Source organism: Moschus berezovskii, chromosome 15 (assembly GCF_049115385.1).
Source record: "Moschus berezovskii isolate FMDL1 chromosome 15, NW_MosBer_1.0, whole genome shotgun sequence".
NCBI lineage: Eukaryota > Metazoa > Chordata > Mammalia > Artiodactyla > Moschidae > Moschus > Moschus berezovskii.
The window spans coordinates 65,444,265-65,464,930 of NC_142474.1; the positions used below are offsets into that span (position 1 = coordinate 65,444,265).

Below are 20,666 nucleotides of genomic sequence, written 5' to 3' on the forward strand. Positions count from 1 at the left end.
TAAGAAGGTCAAGGAATCCGTGGTTGCCAGGGGTTGAGGGATGATGGGGATGGAGAGGGTCTGCTTGAGCTGCTAGAGGGGCTTTCATTTTGGACTGATACAAATCTTTTGTAACTAGACAAAGGCTGATTGCATAAGCACCTGTCAACTACGACTACGTACAAATGCCAGACTTGTTTAGAGTGGTGAATTTTGTTATGTGAACTTCACAACACATCATTTTTTAAAAACAGATCAGAGAACACCCCTCCACCCAGAATCTGAGGAGTGTTATGCAAACAACCCCCACGAAAGCAAGATGCAGAAGCACTGCTTCGTGCCGCTCACCAGGTGATGAGCCTTACGCACAGGCAGGCACAAGAGACACAGGATCATTTGGGGGAAAGGTGGCAATCTGCAGCAGCACCGTCAGGGCCATAGCACGTGAAAAAGGACAGAAAACATCTAGGGGAGCAGAGCGGGTTTACCTTCCACCTCACAGCCCAGCAGCTCCATTCGCAGCCCCAGTCCGCCATGAGTGGCTCTTTCAGGGTAGATCCTGATGAACCGTGTGGAAAGGGGTGGAAAGGTCCGCAGCTCAGGTGTATCGTAGTTGTTGTTGCCTTCAAAAGACTGTGAAGAACGAGAACCAGCAGGTATTAACAAAACTCCCTTTCGGCAGAAGAGTCTCTCCTTGAGGACTCTTTAAACAGGGCAGAAAAATGGGCCTCATTCTACCACTTCACAAAAGGCTGACATTCCTACATGAGAATGGAAAAAAACAATTAAACCTTCTCTGGGAAGTGACAGACGTTCCTTCTCAGAAACTCTGGAGGCCGCACTGAGGCTAGACCAGAAGCTAAGGATTTAATGAGACACATTTTTAAATGATAGGTTGATGTGCCTGGAAGAAGTGACAGCTTCACCATTTCCTTGAGGTGGAGAAAGAAAACTCAGGAAAGAAGCCTGCCTCTTCTCAGAGCTTATAATCAAGACTGTGTTTCCAGTAACAACTCCTCTTACATTCTCTCGGATGAGTGGGTCCTGGTTTTGCTAAAACTCCATCCTCAAGAACTGCAAGGGGGCTTTCCTGATAGCTCAGTGGTAAAGAATCCGCCTGCCAATGCAGGGAACATGGGTTCGATCCTTGGTCTGGGAAGATCCCACATGCTGTGCAACCATGAAGCCTGTACCACAACTATTGAGCCTGTGCTCTAGAACCTGGGAGCTGCCATCACTGAGCCCACATGCCCTAGAGCCCGTGCTCTGAAACAAGATAAAGTGAAGAAAGTGAAGTCACTCAGTTGTGTCCGACTCTTCACGACCCATGGACTGTGCAGCCTGCCAGGCTCCTCTGTCCATGGAATATTCCAGGCAAGGATACTGGAGTGGGTTGCCATTTCCTTCTCCAGGAGATCTTCCCGACCCAGGGATTGAACCTGGGTCTCCCTCACTGCAGGCAGACTCTTTACCATCTAAGCCACCAGGGAAGCCTGCAACAAGAGAAGCCACTGCAATGAGAAGCCCACGCATGGCAACTGGAGCGTAGTCCCCACTCTCCGCAACTAGAGATAAAGCCCATGCAGCAATGAAGACACAGCACAGCCAAAAGTAAATAAGTAAATTTTTTTTAAAAAAAGAAGCTTGAGAAATTCCTTTCCTGGAGGAGACAGTAAATTTCACATGGTGCAAGTGCTGTGTTACCAAGAACTTGGGTGATTCCAGTCCCCTGGAACTGCTGTTGACTTACGCAGTCCCACCAGCTGGAGACATGTGTAGATAAAATAAATTCTCATCTCAGGAAAGTGATGGGGGTCCTGCTCGCTAAACGGTGTTCGGATGCCTGGTTGCCCTGCAGTGAGTGAAGTGCATTCCTAACTCGACATCACTGTGACATGCTCAGGAGACCAGTCGTTATTGCCTGCTGCTGCTGGATTATTCTGTTCCCCTTTTTACACTGATGGGAAGCCCTTGAGTGGAATCATTGGAAAATGGAGCAATGGCTAGGCTTGTTTTCTTTTTCAAGAAATGGATAAGCCTCTCTGTATCCTCCTATCCCAGTATCCTTCCTAACTCAGTCCAGAATGGGAAGAGGGGAAGGGATTATAAAAACCAAATTACCTTGTCACTGGGACTGTTGTTTTATATACCAAGCACCATGTGATCCTTACTGATGCAAGGCATTGTTCTACAGGCTTAAAACGTATTAACTCAACGTAATCCTCAAGACAGTTTTGAGAGGTAGGTTCTACTATTGTGTGTGTGTTCAGTCACTCAGTCATATATGACTCTTTGAGACCCCATGGACTGTACCCCGCCAGGCACCTCTATCAATAGGATTCTCCAGAATACTGGAGTGGGCTGCCATGCCCTCCTCCAGGGGATCTTCCCAACCCAGAGATCGAACCCACACCCCTTGTGTCTCCTGCACTGGCAGGCTGATTCTTTACCACTGAGCCATCTAGAAGTAAATTAATTAGTCTTTTCCAACTCAGAAAATCCTCTAGGAATCTAGAAGTACTGGGCTCGTACCTATCTGCTTCTCTCAATTAAAATTTCCTTCTATCATTTTCAAGAGTAAATTCACTACTGGGGGCCCTTGCCTTCTTGATAGAACTGCAGTCGCTGCCAGTAATTGAGAATCTGATGGATATCATTGTCAGGCCCAATTAAGTGTTGTCAGTAAGACACTAATTATAATGAAAACAGCATTACTACACAGGCAAGTTCCATCTACATTAACATAGCTTCAACATTCCTAAGAGAAAAGCACTTACACCTATGGAATCCCAGCTTATTCTCCTACTTTTAATGTAAATACATTACAAAGGTCATCAGTGATGAGCTGGGAAGAATATTAGCAAGGAAGGGTCACATGGAACTGGGCTAAGTTTGCTAACATAACATTGTTTACAACGTAACACTGCTTACAACATGTCTTTCTGTCCTTTTACTAGTCATGCTTTAGAAGAAGAGGGCTTAGAGTGTTTAGATATATTTGCTCCTGGAAAGACTAGTTGATTCAAAGACTCTGGTGTACCTTGTCCATCATGTACCGTTTAGGTGTAGGAAATAAGGAGAGGGCATGCTGCTGCTGCTGCTGCTGCTAAGTCACTTCAGTCGTGTCCGACTCTGTGTGACCCCATAGACGGAAGCCCACCAGGCTCCCCAGTCCCTGGGATTCTCCAGGCAAGAACACTGGAGTGAGTTGCCATTTCCTTCTCCAATGTGTGAAAGTGAAAAGTGAAAGTGAAGTCGCTCAGTCGTGTCCGACCCTTAGCGACCCCACGGACTGCAGCCTACCAGGCTCCTCCATCCATGGGATTTTCCAGGCAAGAGTACTGGAGTGGCTTGCCATTGCCTTCTCCGAAGGAGAGGGCATAAAGGATTCCAAATCTATCAAGGTGCTGTTTCATATCATAAAACAGAGTGCTCACTTTACCATTACATAAAACATACTTGGCATCCTAAGCAGGTAACCTTTACTTGCAAGTTCAAATACAGTATGTTTTAACTATCTTTGTGCCAAGTTACAAATACACACTGCTCCTAAATGGATGATTTAACCAGTTTTCTTTTTCATCTTGAAGATTTTATTCCAGGGGAAGGACATGTTAGGAATCACTTATTAGATGCCCTGCCAACAATTTAGAAGCTTTTATGGTTTAAATAAGGGGCTTCCCAGGTGGCACTAGTGGTAAAGAACTTGCCTGCCAATGCATATGTAAGAGACACAAGTTCGATCCCTGGGTCAGGAAGATCCCCTGGAGAAGGGCATGGCAACCCACCCAGGTATTCTTGCTTGGAGAATCCCATGGGCAGAGGAGCCTGGCAGGCTACAGTCCATAGGGTTGCAAAGAGTCAGACACGACTGAAGCAACTTGGCACACAGCACATGGCTTAAATACATAGGAACATGATATTAATGGGTAAAATAAAATTTTAGGAATAAGATCTGACACATTCAACCAATCTTGGACAGAGTTTTTTTGTTACAATTGAAAGCTGGGTGCTGTTGGCTTCTTGTGAAGGCTATACGTGATGCCCTACAAGGGAGTGATAGCTTTAGACTTGACCTCAGACAAGTGGATAACAAAGGCCAGTAAGCATAGGGCGCATCCCACCCAGAGCATATGGTGACCTGTTTCCTTCCCTCTTAGAACCCTCGTGCTGAAGAACACGTCACAACAGTACACACTGCCATGCAACTGTGGCAACTTGTTGATTTGCAGCATATTCACACTTGGTGCTAAAGCCACAGGGCTCATGATTCCTCCAAAAAGACTGGCTCTTAGGGGAACTCCAGTTTCTGATGTTTATTTTACTTTTTCTTCTACCAAAACAAGAGGGGCAGACATAAAAGAGGAAAATGAAAGGGACACCAAAGAAAGTAGCTGCACATGGATTAAAAAAAAAAAAGAAAACACCGGAAATGTTTTAGAAACCACAAGTTAACTAGCGGTGAGACGGGAGAGGAATTCTTACATTTCTGAGCAGCACCATCCTTCTCGGTGCTCTGCCCACTGGAGCGGAGTGCAACATGTGGGGACAGCCTCTGCAGAGCCCCCACATCTGGGCAGAGTGGGAGCTGGCTGCGTGGCCCGGCTCTGCTTCTTGCCTGCAAAGCCTTTGGCCCAAGTGACTGTATTAAGCCATAATCCCACAGTCCCATTCTTTCCCATTCCCCAAATCTTTTCACAAAAGGAGTAGATCCTCAGCAAAGCAGGGATGAGGAGGCTGGGACAGAAAGGCCAACTGGGCTGGTGGTGAGAAGTATCATTAGCTGAATGTAATACCCACATAGAGTTCTGCACAGAAATGAATTTCTGAGGATGCTTCCTTATTTTAATCTGAAATCAGTTAATCTGAAATTTAGCTGATTTCTGAAAATAACTTCCTTATTTAATCTGAAATCAGTTTCCAGGTCACCCCACATACTTGGGGTATCCCTTCCTAGTTGGTGTTCTGTGCCCAAGAAATGCAAATACATGTAACCATGAGCCCCAGTAAACCATTATCACTAAAGGATACTTGTGTTAAAAAAGAAAAATTATACCACATGTTCTGGGGAAGGTTGGAATATATCTTTTTTCACTAGATCATCAAAGGCCAGCTGCTTTTTTAAAGGTTCCAATGTATAAAAAATAGACTTAAGCATTATTCATGATAGACAAGTGTTAGAAGCAATGAAAGTGTTCATCAGTGGATGGACAGATACTCAACATGTGGCCTGTACACAGGATAGAATATTATTCAGCTTTAAACAGAAATGAAATTCTGATCCACACTACAACACTGGCTGAAACTTGAGGACATCATGTAAAGTAAAACAAGCCCATCACAGAGGCTAAATTTTTTATGCTTCCACTAACAGAGGCTCCTGGAGTAGTCAAATTCATAGAAACAGAAATTCAAATATTTGGTGGTTGTCAGGGGCTGGAAAATTATTGTTTAATGGTGAGGGAGTTTCAGTTTTGCAAGAAGAAGTTTTAGAGATGGGTTTGCACAACAGTGTGAATGTACTTAACACTACTGAATGGGTTACACTTAAAAAAAGGTTATGATGGGAATTTTTCTGTTATGTGGATTTCAGCCCAATTATGGGCTTCCCTGGTGGCTCAGTCGGTAAAGCAGCTACCTGCAATGTGGGAGATCCGGGTTCAATCCCTGGGTCGGGAAGATCCCCCGAGAAGGAAATGGCGACCCACTCCAGTACTCTTGCCTGCAAAATTCCACGGACTGGGGAGCCTGGTAGGCTACAGTCCATGGGGTCATGTAGAGCTGGACACGACTGAGCAACTTCACTTTCACTTCTATGGAACTTTAGAAAATTGTAAAACAGTATAGAATTGAAAGACTCTTTCATTCAATAAGGAATTTTAAAAATACATTTAACAAGGGATTCGTGGTAGAAGGGGGCTGGCAGCCGGTGCTCTCTGGAGACGATGAAGGATCTTCGGAGGGAGTGCATGTTCCTACCAGGTTGCCCGATGCCCATGCCCCACTCTCACAGCCTCCCGCTCCCCGAGCCTTGAGTCACCTGCTGTTTCCTGAAGGAAGGAAAGGTGACCGGTGATGAGATGCTCAGCCACGCTTTTTGCATCTCATTCCTGTCTCCCCTGGCATCTTACAGATTCCATCCCTCGCCCCCGCAGATCCCACGGCTTTCAGGAAATGAGAGAGATGCTTCCGCAGGAAGAGGCCAGGGTCCTTGATTCAAGTCAAGGCCACCAGGGAGCCCCCCACCCCTTCCCGGCGCCGCCCCAGCCCAGGCCTCACCTTGGCCTTGCGCTTGCTGTCATCCATGATCATCTTCCAGTCCGAGCCGTTGTTGCTGTACCCGATCTTGAATTTCCTCATGAACACCTTGTTCTCCCGGTGCTTGCCCCCCTGAATGATGACTCCCCGCACAATCTTCTCCTCCGCGAGGTCCACCTGCAGCCACTCGTTCACGTACGGGTGGGGGGCGGGGGGCAGTGCCCAGCCTGAGCGGCTGGTCACCAGGCGGATGTTTTCAGGCATCCAGTTCCTGTCCCCTTGATTGGACGCTGTGATCTGGGAGTCGGAAATAAGTCCCGACACCATGCCCAGCATTCCGGAGCAAGGATAATCTAGGCGGGGAACGGAATAGACAAACGTAACAGGATTTGAAGTCTCCATGCTTAGAAAGAGAATCCACCCTATTGAGTAAAGACATGGACTGTCCCCATTCGTGTACATTTGTAAATGCCTGGACCATCTGATATGAAACCAAAGTTCCCCCCTCCCTGCCCTCTTCTTTCTGCACTGCCCACCCTACACCCAACAGTCCAATTAAAAAATCTTCAATAGCAACAGTCATTTCATCCTTTCTGAGTTCTTCCAAGTGTAAAGTCAACCTACTGACAGTCCCTTTGGTATCCGGAAGTTATTCTTAGATCAAGTACAGCCCATTAACTGACTAGAGGTTCAGTTAATGGAGGGCTGGAATTGTGGAAATCAGTAATCCCAATACCAGCAAAGTTGCCAAAACAAAAACAAAAAGATGATGAGATGAAGAGAAACAGAGTGCTTGAGGCAGCTTGAAGAGGGAGGAGGGTCCCCCCACCCCAGGGTGTTGGGGGGAGCCTTTGAAATGAATGCTTAAGGAGAGGGCCCATTTCCCCCCCACCCCTGTTTCTAACTGCACCAGAACTTTGCAGTATCCCATCCTCACCTCAATGTCCCAAGTCCAAACAAGAACAGTCCTTTCCACTCAACACTGAATCCCTTTATCCAGCTCTTCACTTTAATGGGTGGAATCACCCATAAGCTAGTTCCTGCCTAGTTATCCTTGTCTTTCTTGATTTTGCATTTTCCATTCCTGTTCTGCTACCAAATCCTGTCATATTTTCATTTAAAAAAGTGTCCTCGATATGCCTTGCGACCTTCATTTCTTTTGGCATCATCTGGATCTAAGCACTCAGGCCGACATGCTGAATGATCTCCAGACTACCCTCTCAGACACCAGTTTTGAATCAACAACACCCATGTCACTTTTCATAACTTTGTTTTTGCAGTGTCATTCTCATGCTCAAAAATCTTCCATTGCTAAGGAAAATAAACCAAAGGACAGATATTGCATGACTCTCCTGAAATGAGGGGCCTGGAAGAGTCAACTCCGTAAACACAGAAAGTAGAATGGTGGTTGCCAGAAATGGGGCAGCGGAGAATGGAGAGTTAGTGTTTCATGGGCACAGAGTTTCAGGGGTACAGAGTTTGTTTGCGATAATGAAACGTTCTGAAGGTGGATTGTGGTGATGGCTGCACACTAATGTGACTCTTGAAGGCAATTAAATTGTAGACTTAAACATGGTTAGAATGGTAAACTATGTTATGTATATTTGACCACAATAATAAGAGCAAGATCTTTGAAAAATCTCCCTGGCTTTCCATCATTTATGGTATTCTATAAAACAGTCTCTCTCTGGCTTTCAACACCCTCATTTTGGCTTCACCCTATTTATCTAATTTTATTTCCTATTACTGATAGGAATCTATTTTTTTCCCATATACCATAGAGATAACTCTTATCATTGCCTTTGTTCAAAATGTTCCTGCTACCCGCTTATCCTCCTGTGGATGGAGGTAAGTTCTGCCCAAACATTCAAATCCAGCTTACTGCTGTTTCTGGAAATTTCTCAAGCGACTCTCGCCTTTATCCTGAACTCTCCGTTCTCAGAAATATGGCTACATGTACAGGAAGCAGCACAGAGCTTAGCATTAAGCTATTCTCTCCATGTTTTAAGATTGGGAATCGTGTCCATAATCAGATTGTAAATTCCTCCAAGACCATGAACAGCATTATCAGTTCAGTTCAGTTCAGTCGCTCAGTCGTGTCCGACTCTTTGCGACCCCATGAATCACAGCACGCCAGGCCTCCCTGTCCATCACCAACTCCCGGAGTTCACTCAAACTCATGTCCATCGAGTCGGTGATGCCATCCAGCCATCTCATTCTCTGTCATCCCCGTCTCCTTCCACCCCCAATCCCTCCTAGCATCAGACTCTTTTCCAGTGAGTCAACTCAGCATCATAGATCTTGCTAAACTCCTACAGTAGACCAAGGAGCTTCTGAGCAGAAGGGGAGTATCAATCACTGATTAATTGATTGGTGGCTTCATAACAAAATGTTGAACACTTCAGTTATTCTCTTTTCAAAATTGTACATCTCCATCCAAGACATGCCAGGAAGAAGAACTTACTCTTCTTTTTAACAACCCCGTTCTGCATAAATCAAAATTTAGCTGAAAATTTAACCATTGTAAATGAGAGGCATGTGTCTAATGCAATTAAGCCTTCTCCCTGTTATCAGCTGACCCTTGAGAATGAATTAGACACTTTCTGATTCAGACATTTTCTAAATCAGATGCTTACCTCCTGAGTTCTACAGTTCAGATCATGTCATTTCTTTACTTAAAAAGTCAGTGCCTGCTCATCTAGGAATTATGCACCTACTTAAACCTCGTGTGCCAGGTTTTTGGTACCATGGCCTTGCAAGTCTCTCCTCAGTGAAGGAGGACTCCCTCACCTCTGTGGTAGTGGTACTTGGAGGCTTCCTCTCATTCTCCCCTCCACTAAAGAATTTCCCATCACTTTGCCCTTCCCACTATCTTAAAATTTTGACCTGTTTTAAAATTTTATGTTATATATTCAATTTTTCTGATCTCTCCAACTAGACGTGGTTTTCCTTTTCTGGGACTCTTCCTAGCTCTCCACCTGCATGTCTCAGATATGTTGACCATATTCAGTCCCTTGGGTTGCTTGCTTGCTACCTGCCTCCCCAGATTTTAAGTTCTTTGAGGCTGTGAACCAAGTCATATTAAAAACTTTTCTATGAGTCCTTGTGCCCTGCTTTATCCGTGGTATTTGCTCCACAAATATTTGTTGAATGAATCAGCTTATTAACACAATAAAAGGCAGCTGCCATTCTCCCCAAGCACCCTTTCCTGTAATTCAGCCGCAGTATTTGCTTCAGGCTGGGGTCTGGAAACCAAGAATAAATTCAATGAGGATTATGAAAAGATTGACAAAAGCGATTTTACTGAGGGTCTATGAAATTATAGTGTTAAAAATAGAAGTCACATATTTGGTCACTGTGGTCACACCTGTCTGACTCAAAACTGACTTTTGTGAAGAAAATGTGTAGCTGGTAATCCATACCAGATGTTACCCTTTGGAGAAAAACAAAATTAACTTGAATACTGTAAGGCGAGAAGAAGCTTCACCAGGTGAATGTCCCTTCTCTAATGCAGAGCTGTGGGGGCACGGTCCTTGCATCCACAAGCCTCCTGATGCCAGCCTGCATCGGCCAACACCGCCATTCTGCAGTCAGATGGCCTCATCCAAGATCAAGGAAGAGGCACTCTGACTTTCCTTTGACTCAAAACCAGTGACTCAATTTTAGCCACGGTTAGGAGAAAGATTCCACTAACAATTCAATGTTTGAAGGAGATGCTAAGTTCTAGCTCTGTTCATCCACAGCAGGCTGGTTCAGGGTGCCTTGTTAAAGCCTGGCTCCATCTCACATCCTTTGGAAACAGTGTTGCCAGATTTAGTGAACAAATAATCTAAAACAGCAACACCAGAAACCCAGGGTGCCAAACTAAATTCAAATTTCAAATGACAACAAATAATTTTTCAGTATGGTGGTGGTGGTGGATTAGCCGCCACTGCTGCTGCTAAGTCACTTCAGTCGTGTCCGACTCTGTGTGACCCCATAGACGGCCTCCTACCAGGCTCCCCCGTCCCTGGGATTCTCCAGGCAAGAACACTGGAGTGAGTTGCCATTTCCTTCTCCAGGGTATCTTCCCAACCCAGGGATTGAACTCACATCTCCAGCATTGCAGGTGGATTCCTTATGGCTGAACTTCCACTTGGAAGCCAGTTTGTCCCAAATACTGAATGGGGAGCATACTTACACTAAAAAATTCTCTGTCATTTATCTGCATTAAAGTAAACTGGACATTCTGCATTTCACTTGGCAACCTTGTTTAGAAACCTTAAAATCAATCTTAGATGGGAGGGGGAAGTGAGTTCTATGATGGGGAATTGGGTGGTTCTTTTCTTTTTGAATTGAAACACAATTGATGTACATTACATGAGTTTCAGGTGTACTCTGCAGTGAGTTGATATTTGCATATATTATGAGATGATTACCACTGTAAGTCTAGTAACCATCTGTCCCCATACAATGTTTTTACAATACTATTGACCATACTCTTTATCCTGTACAGTACATCCCTGTGGCCTTATCTGGAAGTTTGTACCACTTAATTCTCTTCACCAGTTTCACACACTCCTACCTCCTTTCCCCTCTGGAAATGGTTATTTTCATTCATATTATTTTACAATAAAATCTCTGAGATTTAATGGGAAAACAGAAATACTGGTAAATCAAATACTTAGTTAACTGGTTTTCAAGGAATGAGAAGACAATGACTGCATTTGATGGGTGAACCTTAATAAGCATAATTTAATCTTCCCTGATGACTCAGAAGGTACCTATGGATGGATGTTGCAGGGCTCAAGATCATCCTTGCAAACTCTGCTCGACACAGGCACACACTGACCTGTGCAGAAGCCCCAGTTAATTAACTTCTGGTAAACGAAAAAGCCCACATGGTCTGCAGTGTATTCTCAGACAGCAAGGGCATCTTCACCAGTTTCTCTTCCAAAAGCATGAAGTCTGCCTTGTCAAAATAATGCAAATGCTCCTCTGTCAGTTGCCTACAAAGCAGGATGACTTGCTCCAATTCTGTCCTTATCTCTCTATATGGTGACCCATTGTCGTACACTCTGGTTATTACAGGATTGCTATGTTTCTAGCAAATAATTTCTGAACAGAAAAACTTCTTTAGACCTTGGGAGCTCTGGAGACTTTCAAGTGATATATTCTCATGGTAACTTTTAATTTAATGTGTGTTTTTTTTTTTTTTTTTAAATCCAGATTGAGTTGGGGCTTGCCTACTCTAGAGGAGAGGGTCAAATTTTGCAATCCAGTCACTGGTTTGTAGGAAAACATGAATAAAGCTGTACTTCATTAATTTGCTCATTCGCTCATAAAAAAAAAAAAAAAATAAGTGTGTCCAGAGTATTATGTTCCAGGCACACAGGACACAATGGAAAAGAAGACAAACACGACCCCTGCTTTCATGGAGCTTCCAGACCCACAGGAACCCTGCAGTCTCGTGCTTTTTTCTATCAGTCTTCACTGAGGGGACCATGATCTCTAAAAGATGAAAATTATCTCCTCTGGTAACACTGAGCAAACAGTGATATCATTGTCTCATTAGAGGTTCTGTTTGCTGGGGCCTGTTGCAGGTTCAACTGACTGAGCACCACACACTGTTTAATATACCAGGTACTGTTTAGTGAGTACTTACTCTAAACCAAGTGTTATACGCATCCTTTCGCTTAATCTTATTACAGCTGAATTAAGTTAATCTTAGTGAGCAGGAGATGGAGACCAGAGGGACCGTGGGTCTTGTCCATGGTCATTCAGTCACTAAGTGGACAGCCTAGCGTGAAGCTTGGATAAGTCTATACACCTTCTCTTTGTGTGACCATCGTTATGACAGGCTGGCCTCTCTAAAAACCTGCCTTGATCAGTTATTCGGAGGTTGTAGTTGTCTTGAGAGAAAGTATCCAAAACACATTAGGGGTCATGATTAAGAGAGTGGCAGTATGTAATTTGAAAAAAAAAAAAAGAGCTACTTAAAATAACTGTAAAACAGAACAAATCAGATGTGAAAATATTAAAACGTGGTATTTCAGACATCTGGGCTGTGCTAAGTCACTCAGTCACGTCCAACTCTTTGTGACCCCATGGACTGTAGCTCACCAACCTTCTCTGTCCATGGGGATTCTCCAGGCAAGAATATTGGAGTGAGTTGCCATACCCTCCTCCAGGGCATCTTCCCAACCCAAGGATTGAACTCAGGTCTCCCACATTGCAAGCAGATTCTTTAACGTCTGAATCAACAGGGAAGCCCATGAATACTGGAGTGGGTAACCTATCCATTCTCCAGGGGATCTTCCTGACCCAGGAATTGAACCAGGGTCTCCTGCATTGCAGACAGATTCCTTACCAGCCGAGCTACCAGGGAAGCCCTATAGACATCTATGTTTGCTTAAAAGGCCATTTGACTTTTTAAAAATCCAATAAATAGTTTCCCTTGTTTATATATAAAGACTCATGCTCCTAGAATTATCTCTCATGCAAATCCTTGTGAAAATGAGAAAGAGCAATTCAGGCTTAAACAAGTATTTTATTTAATTAAAAGGAGAGCTAGAAATTCAGAATTCACACTAATGCATTTATGAAGTTTACCTTTTTTTTTGGTACAGTGACATGAGGTGGGAGGAATGGGACAGGAATGGGACAGAAATTTCCACCCTGCCCTCAAATGACCTTGTTTCTATGAATTTACAAGTAGTCGCTTACATTTGTAATGCCCTGAAAATGACCTAGAACCTTCTCTTCTGTATCTGCTGATCAAGAATAAAGCCAAGGTTATATCTAACCCTACACTGCCCCTTTTCTCCCTCCAAACCTCTCTCCACCCAATGCCTGCCTCCAAGGCCTTGAACTTTCTAAATATTTAGATTCTAAAACAATAAACAAGTCTGTCTCTAAGATGGAAATAAAATTTGGGTAAGAGATCAAATGTCAGTTTTTACTTTCCAAAATGGGCTGTACTGTAAACAAAAGCATTTTTTTTTTCCTCCTTAGTTCAGTTCAGTTCAGTTCAGTTGCTCAATTGTGTCCGACTCTCTGTGACCCCATGAATCACAGCACGCCAGGCCTCCCTGTCCATCACCAACTCCCGGAGTTCACCCAAACTCATGTCCATAGAGTCGGTGATGCCATCCAGCCATCTCATTCTCTGTCATCCCCTTCTCCTCCCGCCCCCCAATCTTTCCCAGCATCAGAGTCTTTTCCAGTGAGTCAACTCGACTTCTTCAAATTGCTTGTAATTTCATGGAAAATTGCCCAGGTGATTTTTTTTTTTCCCTTCAGAAGTCAGTACTTTCCTTCTCTAAAAATAATTGTCCTAAAGAGGATAAAAATAAAAACAATAGTGTTGGCGTTCATGGAATGAGACATTAAATGCTCTCAATATGTATACTGACATCACATGACAGATATTTGACAGACTTTAAATGTTGTTCACTTTTAATTACTTTGTAGTGAATCAGTTACTGATTCTGTGTTTGAAGTTTTTTTGCATTCGATGGAGGTTACACTACTTTTTTTAATGAAAAATTTGTAGTTTACTTACATGGAAAGCTATTTGAGATGTGACTGCTGTTTACTTCAGAAGACAGAGTGGATGTACAGGAAGAGTAAGAGCAGTTCTGGTTGCCATAGAAACACAGTGAGACTAACTGGATCCTTCTTCTACTTCCTGCTCTGTCCTGACCTGCCTACCTTTTCAGCCACTTAATCGCCCAGTACCTCATCTTCACCTCTCAAGTGGATATAATCCACCTACTTCTTCCAAATTTAAAAGAGACTCTTAAAGTCCTATTAACGTCAGAAGAAACAAACTCCAAAACAAGAAATATTGACAGATCGATTTCTAATATTGATGTCAGTATATGCATTCAATGAAAGATAGACATGTATTGAGCCAAAACCTAAGAGAAAGTTGTCAGGGCAGTTAGTGAGTAAAAGGAGAATAAATTAACTCCATAAATTAAACTCCTCCTGAACTGTCGCTAATGAGGTCAGCTTCAAGATTAAAAAGACGTGTATACACTACCATGTATAAAAACAGATAGCTAGTGGGAAGCGGCTGCACAGTACAGGGAGCTCAGCTCAGTGCTCTGTGATGGCCTACAGGGCGGGATGGGGGTAGGTGAGAAGGAGGGTCAGGTGGGAGGGGATATATGTATACATATAGCTGATTAACTTTGTTGTAGCAGAAACTAATACAACACTGTAAAGCAATTATACTCCAATAAAAAAAGACAAAGCAGGTGAAGAACATTTCAAGCAACAGTTATTTATTGTAAACCTACTAAGTAACAGTCAGTATGGAGTAACCAGGAGATGGAGGATGAAAGGGAAGGTATTGGTCTTCCTGGAACCTGCCTAGAGGAAAGACACCCCTTGTAAATACCTACCACATGCCAGCCTGTGTAAGCGCTTCATATTCATAAGCTAATTCACTATCACAACAACCCTGAGTGGTGTACACCATGATGCCTGTTTTCCAGGTGAGATAACTACAGCTTTGAAAGGTAGTAAACGGCCCCAAGAAATCAGCTGGAGAGTAAGTAGTACAAGTAGGATTTGAACTCACTTTTGTCTAAATCCAAAGCATATGCTCTTAATTATCAAATGAAAATGACCAACCCCATTTATATCAAACTACTCTCCCTATGTTTAAAAGTTGACATAGATTAAAAACCAGGTGATCTTCCATCTTACCTGTTATCTTGCAGCCATAGACTTCAAATCTCATAGAGATGCCAGTTTCCCAGGTCACAGGTTTGATTCGAACAAATCGAGTGATCAGGGGTTTGGGAAAAACTCCAATCACGACATCTGTGGGGTTGGTGTTTCCCTGAAAGATCTAGATGGAAAGAGAAAGGGCCCTTTAATAACAGACATTTCAGATTAAAGACAAATGCAAAAATATGTTTTCACAAGTGCCTGTCAAATTGTTTACAATCTCTTCATTGTTTACCATGGTTGAGGTGGTGTTAATAACTTGTCATGTTATTTTTCCAAATGATGGCAATCAGATAATAATTATGTCTAAAATAGAATGTTGTCCTAATCATCTATTCAGTTTTCCGAGAGGATTTTTGTTTTTTATTTGCTAAGTTGTGTCCGAGTCTTTGCAACCCCATGGACTGTAGCCCACCAGGCTCCTCTGTTCATTGGGATTTCCCAGGCAAGAATACTGGAATGGGTAGCCATTTGCTTTTCCAGGGGATCTTCCTGACTCAGGGATTGAACCCACATCTCCTGCATTGAAGGTGGATTCTTTACCGCTGAGCCACCAGGGAAAGCATATAAAATGTTGTCCTAATCAATTTTCTGAGAGGATGGAGCCTCTAAAACTATTATTACAAAGATAGCATTTGTTAAAGAATACATGCAGTTATCTAAAAAAGTGGGGAAATGATTAACATTATCAAAAGAACTTACAGAATACGGTGGACATTTCATGGGAACTTTCACTGTTTTACTTTCCCAGGAATTTCCCAAAGGAGTGCTTTTTGAGTTCAATGTAGGATCTGGCTATTTGAAAATTCTAGGTTATGTTCAGCCCTAGGTCAAGGAGCTTCCTCGCTTTGAACTCCATTTCTTGATGGAAGAGCTTATCCCTGACATTAATGAATGACTCTAATTTTTTTTGGGGGGGGGTTGGTAAAATTATGTGTCAGTGGTCAAGATCAAAACTGAGTTATACGTAATATGCAATGGAGAATCAGTTTTCCCAGGGCTTCTGTTTCTCGTTTTAAAAATGAGTCATTTTCTTCTAAGAAAGATGAGGCATGTAGCTGCAGTGTAATGAGGGCCAGTCACGAACTGGTTTCCCACAAGTATCCGTGGGGGCCACTCAGCCTGGGCAGGATGCCACGCAGTGTCCTCTGGCGACATCTCTGAGGAGCCGGGGGCTGTCTGCCACGGGGAACCCTCTGCCACTCGACCTGTCTCAGGTGGGACTGAAAGCCTCCTCGTCCCTGGATTTTACCCCAGCTTACAGTGGAGACAGCTGTGTAAAAAGCACCGTGTCTCAGACACAGGCCTTGTGTAGCAAGCGCACCACGGGGGCCATCAGAGGCGAGAGACCCCCTGGTGAGTCTGCGGAGGAGGACCACCATCCCCCGGGGGAAAGGAGCTTATGGGTCGGGCTGAAGTTCTTACTGCATTTAGCCTAAGAGCCCTGCTCCATGGGAGGCGGTCAACCGTTTTACTAAGTTGGATGTTAGCCGGATCCCTCTCTGGAGACGATGTAGTGTCGGAATTTATCCCAGCCTGTGATGGCCTTCATTTATTTACTTTTATAAACGAATATTTATTTACTTAGTACTTCTGGCTGTGCTGGGTCTTCGTTGCTGTGTGGGCTTTCCTCTAGTTGCCGCTCGAGGGCTACTCCTGGCGGTGGCTTCTCCTGTTTTGGAGCACCGGCTCTGGGGCCCAGGGGCGTCAGTAACTGCAGTGTGTGGGCTCAGTAGTTGTGGCGCCTGGGCTTAGTTGCTCCATGGCATGTGGGATCTTAGTTCCCTGATCAGGGATTGAGCCAATGTCCCCTGCATTGGAAGGTGGATTCTTAACCACTGAACCACCAGGGAAGCCCTGTGATGGCCTTCAGACTTCTGTCCTACTTCAGCAAATCTCTCTGGGCAGCAATCTGTGTGACTGCGTTTTTGTGTCCTGATGAATAACGGGGACCTGCCTGAAGGGGCAGAGTTTCCCAAGCGAGTGTTTCAGGGCCAGGGGGGTCCACTTCAGGGAGGGGCCACAGGCTGGCTTACCCCGAGGACATTTTATGTTTCCTGAAAACCAGGTGAGAACACACACGCCACCAACAGAAAAAAGCTGCTGGATCTGCTGGTCAAAGGCCACTGTTGCTGATGTACGTATGGCCAGCTCTTCCCAAGGAAAGGAGGGGAAGGGGCATGCCGAAAGACCCCAAAGTACAGACCAAGGCAACAAGAGCTGGACTCCGGGTGGACGTGGGGATTTCATTCAGGTTCAATGAAAGGGCTCAGACACACACCCGGTCTTTCCTGACCTTTTATTCTTTTCGTCTCCTATTCTAGAACCCTCTGTGTGCCAAGGTGACACTGATTGTGAGCTGTGTCCATGTCAGACACCCCCACGGCCCCGGTGTGCTCTCCACACCCACACGTGGACAACTGTGGGCCATGGCTGAGGAGGGGTCTTGGCTAAAGAGCGCTCACTGGTTAAAGAGAAGGCCTGAAGGCTGAGTCAGCCCTCCCCACTCTCTCGGGTTCTTCTGTTTGTTGGTGTGTCCTTGGCATTAGTGTTTTTTCATTTGTTTGAAACTAAAGCAGGCCTTCAAAAAAATGACTCCAAAACAAAAACAAGCCATGACACTCAGGGTCAAAATTTACTCAGAGGATCTGCACCAATAGTGACTGTGAGGATTTTTTCCTCCATCTTGCTCCATGTCCTCTAGGGCAGGACAGTGGCCTTGAGCTGGCCAGTCCACAGAACTTTCCTCCCACAGATGGCTGCATCTCTATGGCTGCGGCCTTCCTGCCTGCCCTAAGTGAGACCTGCAGCTTTGCAGCTAGTCAAAGGATAGATTTTTCTTTCTTTCTTTTTTTTGGGCATGTGGGATCTTATTTCCCCAACCAGGGATCGAACCTGTGCCCTCTGCATTGGAAGCTCGGAGTCTTAACCACTAGACCACCAGGGAAGTCCCTCAAAGGGTATTAATAGCCCTCTCACTTCACACCAAGGAGGCCTTTCTCAGTTCAGACCCAGAAGGAGACATTTAAGCCCATACATGCTCCAAAGAGAGACAAGGACATGTTAATTGGTCTCTTCTGGAACCCAGAATTCCAAATTACCTGGATCTTTGCTACCGTTCTCATCAATTCTGCATGTTTCACTCAGCCTCCAGGGCGAGCTTTTAATTTTGGGGAAACGGCAAGCACGAGCTCTCAGTAATCTCTTGATTAGTAATTCAGAGCAAGCGTAACTTCAAATAAACAGCAGGCTGAGAAAAACAGCTCCAAATAATTCAGGACAGAGCGCCTGGGGGACAGGGCACGGTGTGGCCTCCTCAACAAAAAGCAGTGAGAAGGTGGCGTGTCGTTCGTGGGATCTGAGAGAACACCTTTAGTTCTGTTCATTTGCGCAGAAGCAGCCAAATACACTTGTAAATTAGTTTGTGAGGCGCAGAGGGTAGATGAAAAGGAGTCTTCTAAAACCCAGCCCATTACAGAGAGGAAGAAAGAATTAATCTATGAAAGAGAATGAGGAAACAGGGAGAAAGACAAAACAAAACAACTCCAAGGGTTCTAAGGGGACGGTGTTTATCCTATGCATAGCCCACGTCCCCGTGGGAGGTTTAAAGCGATTCTTGAGTCTGACTTAATTTGGCTGGTATTGACTTTTCTTGGAAACATCCGTATAATTTCCTTTTGGCTTCTGGATCTGGGAACATGAGACCCCTTGGTCAGATTTAAACTTCTAATTGCACTTTTCATTTTAAATCAATTCAAAAATAAGCCAGGCCAGACAGCAAGCTCCCAAACAAACAAGTAAAAATTGATCATCCATTTCAAAGACTGAATTAGTGGAAGAGGAGGCAGACAAACTTACAACAGGTTTATTTCCTTCTTTAATGGTGATCCAGTCTTCCCCATTGGAGCTAATGTCTATTCTGTAAGTTTTGACGTAGTATTTCTTCCTGGTTTCTTTTGAAATGGCTCCCTGCGTCCCGACAGCAGTGACAAAGCGCAGAAGGCCCAGGTCTACCTACAAGACAATACAAGCCTGATCAGTTGCCCATCCTGATACCTCTGTAACGTGGAGCATCTTTTCCTGCAGGTATCATGATGTAGTCTTTCTCCACCTGGGGTCAATAGACTCCAATTCCATCAGTATCAAATCCCCAAGAAAGTCTCCGATATGGTAAGACAGCCACTGCCCTAGCTGGCAACCGCCAGGAAGAGAACTTTCTCATCCTTGCAACCAGCAACCAAGATTGCTTGATCCGTGGAACAAAAGAGAAAACCAGGTCCAATATCATATGACTGTATTTTCTAAGAGATTAATGATACTTTCGAAAAACAGCACGTTAATAAATGTCATTTTACAAACAGAAAACCAAGACAAACAACATAAGCTCCCCTCCTGGTTATGGAGACGCCTGGACTAGAACTGGAGTCTAACACGATCCCGTTTCCCGTTGCTCTGCAGCAACCTTCCTCCTTCTAAATAGGATGCGGAATGGAACCATCCTGACTCTGAAAACACTTGTGCGTGCTGTGCTTTGGGAAACGGGCCATAGATTTGTAATCTGGAATGGCCAGATTGTATTTCTGTATAACACAGAGATTTAAAGAAACGAAGCACAAATATTTGGTAAAATATTTCATAATGTTCACAAAAAGTAATTGCATGTTACGACTGATTAACACTAACAAGATATTTCAACAGTATATTCAGTAGTAAGAGGTTGTTTCCCCTGAAAATGGCGACAAAAACAAAAACAACCCCCCCAAACCCTAAACATACCCCCTTCCCCAACTGTAACTTCTGTATCCTTCTTTCCAGTTGCTACATGACAACCCATTTCTCAGGAAACAATATTTCAATTAACCCTTCAGTGCCCATGGGCCATAAACAACTAAAAATTTCCATTTTATGTACAACCTGTCTCCTGAAGAATGGCTATTGTCTTCCCCAAATTGCTTTTTCCTGAAGGCTCTTGGAGCAGTTAAATCAACATGTTGCCAATTCCTTCAAAACTGAACCAAGACCAAAAACAGCAACAGCCCCTCCACAGAGAAGCCAACTTGAACGCACACAATTCAACAATAGGAGATTTCATCTAAAAAGGAAGGGGATACTATTCAGTGTAAAACAATCTTTATTTCATTATCCTGATTTTAAAGATGTAAAGTCCAGGCTTGAAATGCTTTCACCAGATTTAAAAGAAAAAAGGAGCAACCTTTAATAGAAATACATATTTTGAGATGATAATGGTAGATATGATCTAAATCTTAATATAACAAATAAGTACTTATCCAACATATTTTTATTAAGTGCCTATACTTGATAACTGAAATTTGCATTTTTTCAAAAGTGAACTCTAATACTTTGTATGAATTTGTGTACACATTCCAGAAAGGGAGGCAGCCCCCATTTACCACATTTAGCCAATAAAAATACAAGATATTCAGTGAAATCTGAATTTCAGATGAACAGCAAATGTTTTTAAAATAAATACAGCCCATGCAGTATTTGGGACATTCTAACAACAGGTTCATTGCTTACTTGAAGTTCAAATTTTACTGGGTGTTCTTTTTTGGATGTGATCTGGCAACCCTAAATCTAATTCTGTTCTAAACAAAAAATCAGATGATCTTAGGTTGCTGCAAAAACTCACTGATTTCTTAATGCTGCAACTTGAAAGTTAATGGCTACTCTAGACATGGCTGCACTGA

The 20,666-nt window shown here is 43.7% G+C and overlaps 1 protein-coding gene across 5 annotated transcripts in view; it reads right to left on the reverse strand.

The window, feature by feature from the left end:
* NRP1 (neuropilin 1) overlaps window positions 1-20,666 on the reverse strand; it is a 151,263-nt gene that overhangs the window by 26,316 nt on the left and 104,281 nt on the right. For all 5 annotated transcript variants that reach the window (XM_055428093.2, XM_088844151.1, XM_055428098.2 and 2 more), the window contains 4 exons: window positions 18,817-18,972; window positions 14,935-15,079; window positions 6,259-6,590; window positions 468-612 (listed from right to left, as the gene is read on the reverse strand). In XM_055428093.2, the coding sequence (XP_055284068.1) occupies window positions 468-612; window positions 6,259-6,590; window positions 14,935-15,079; window positions 18,817-18,972 (778 nt within the window). The remainder of the gene's footprint in view (window positions 1-467; window positions 613-6,258; window positions 6,591-14,934; window positions 15,080-18,816; window positions 18,973-20,666) is intronic.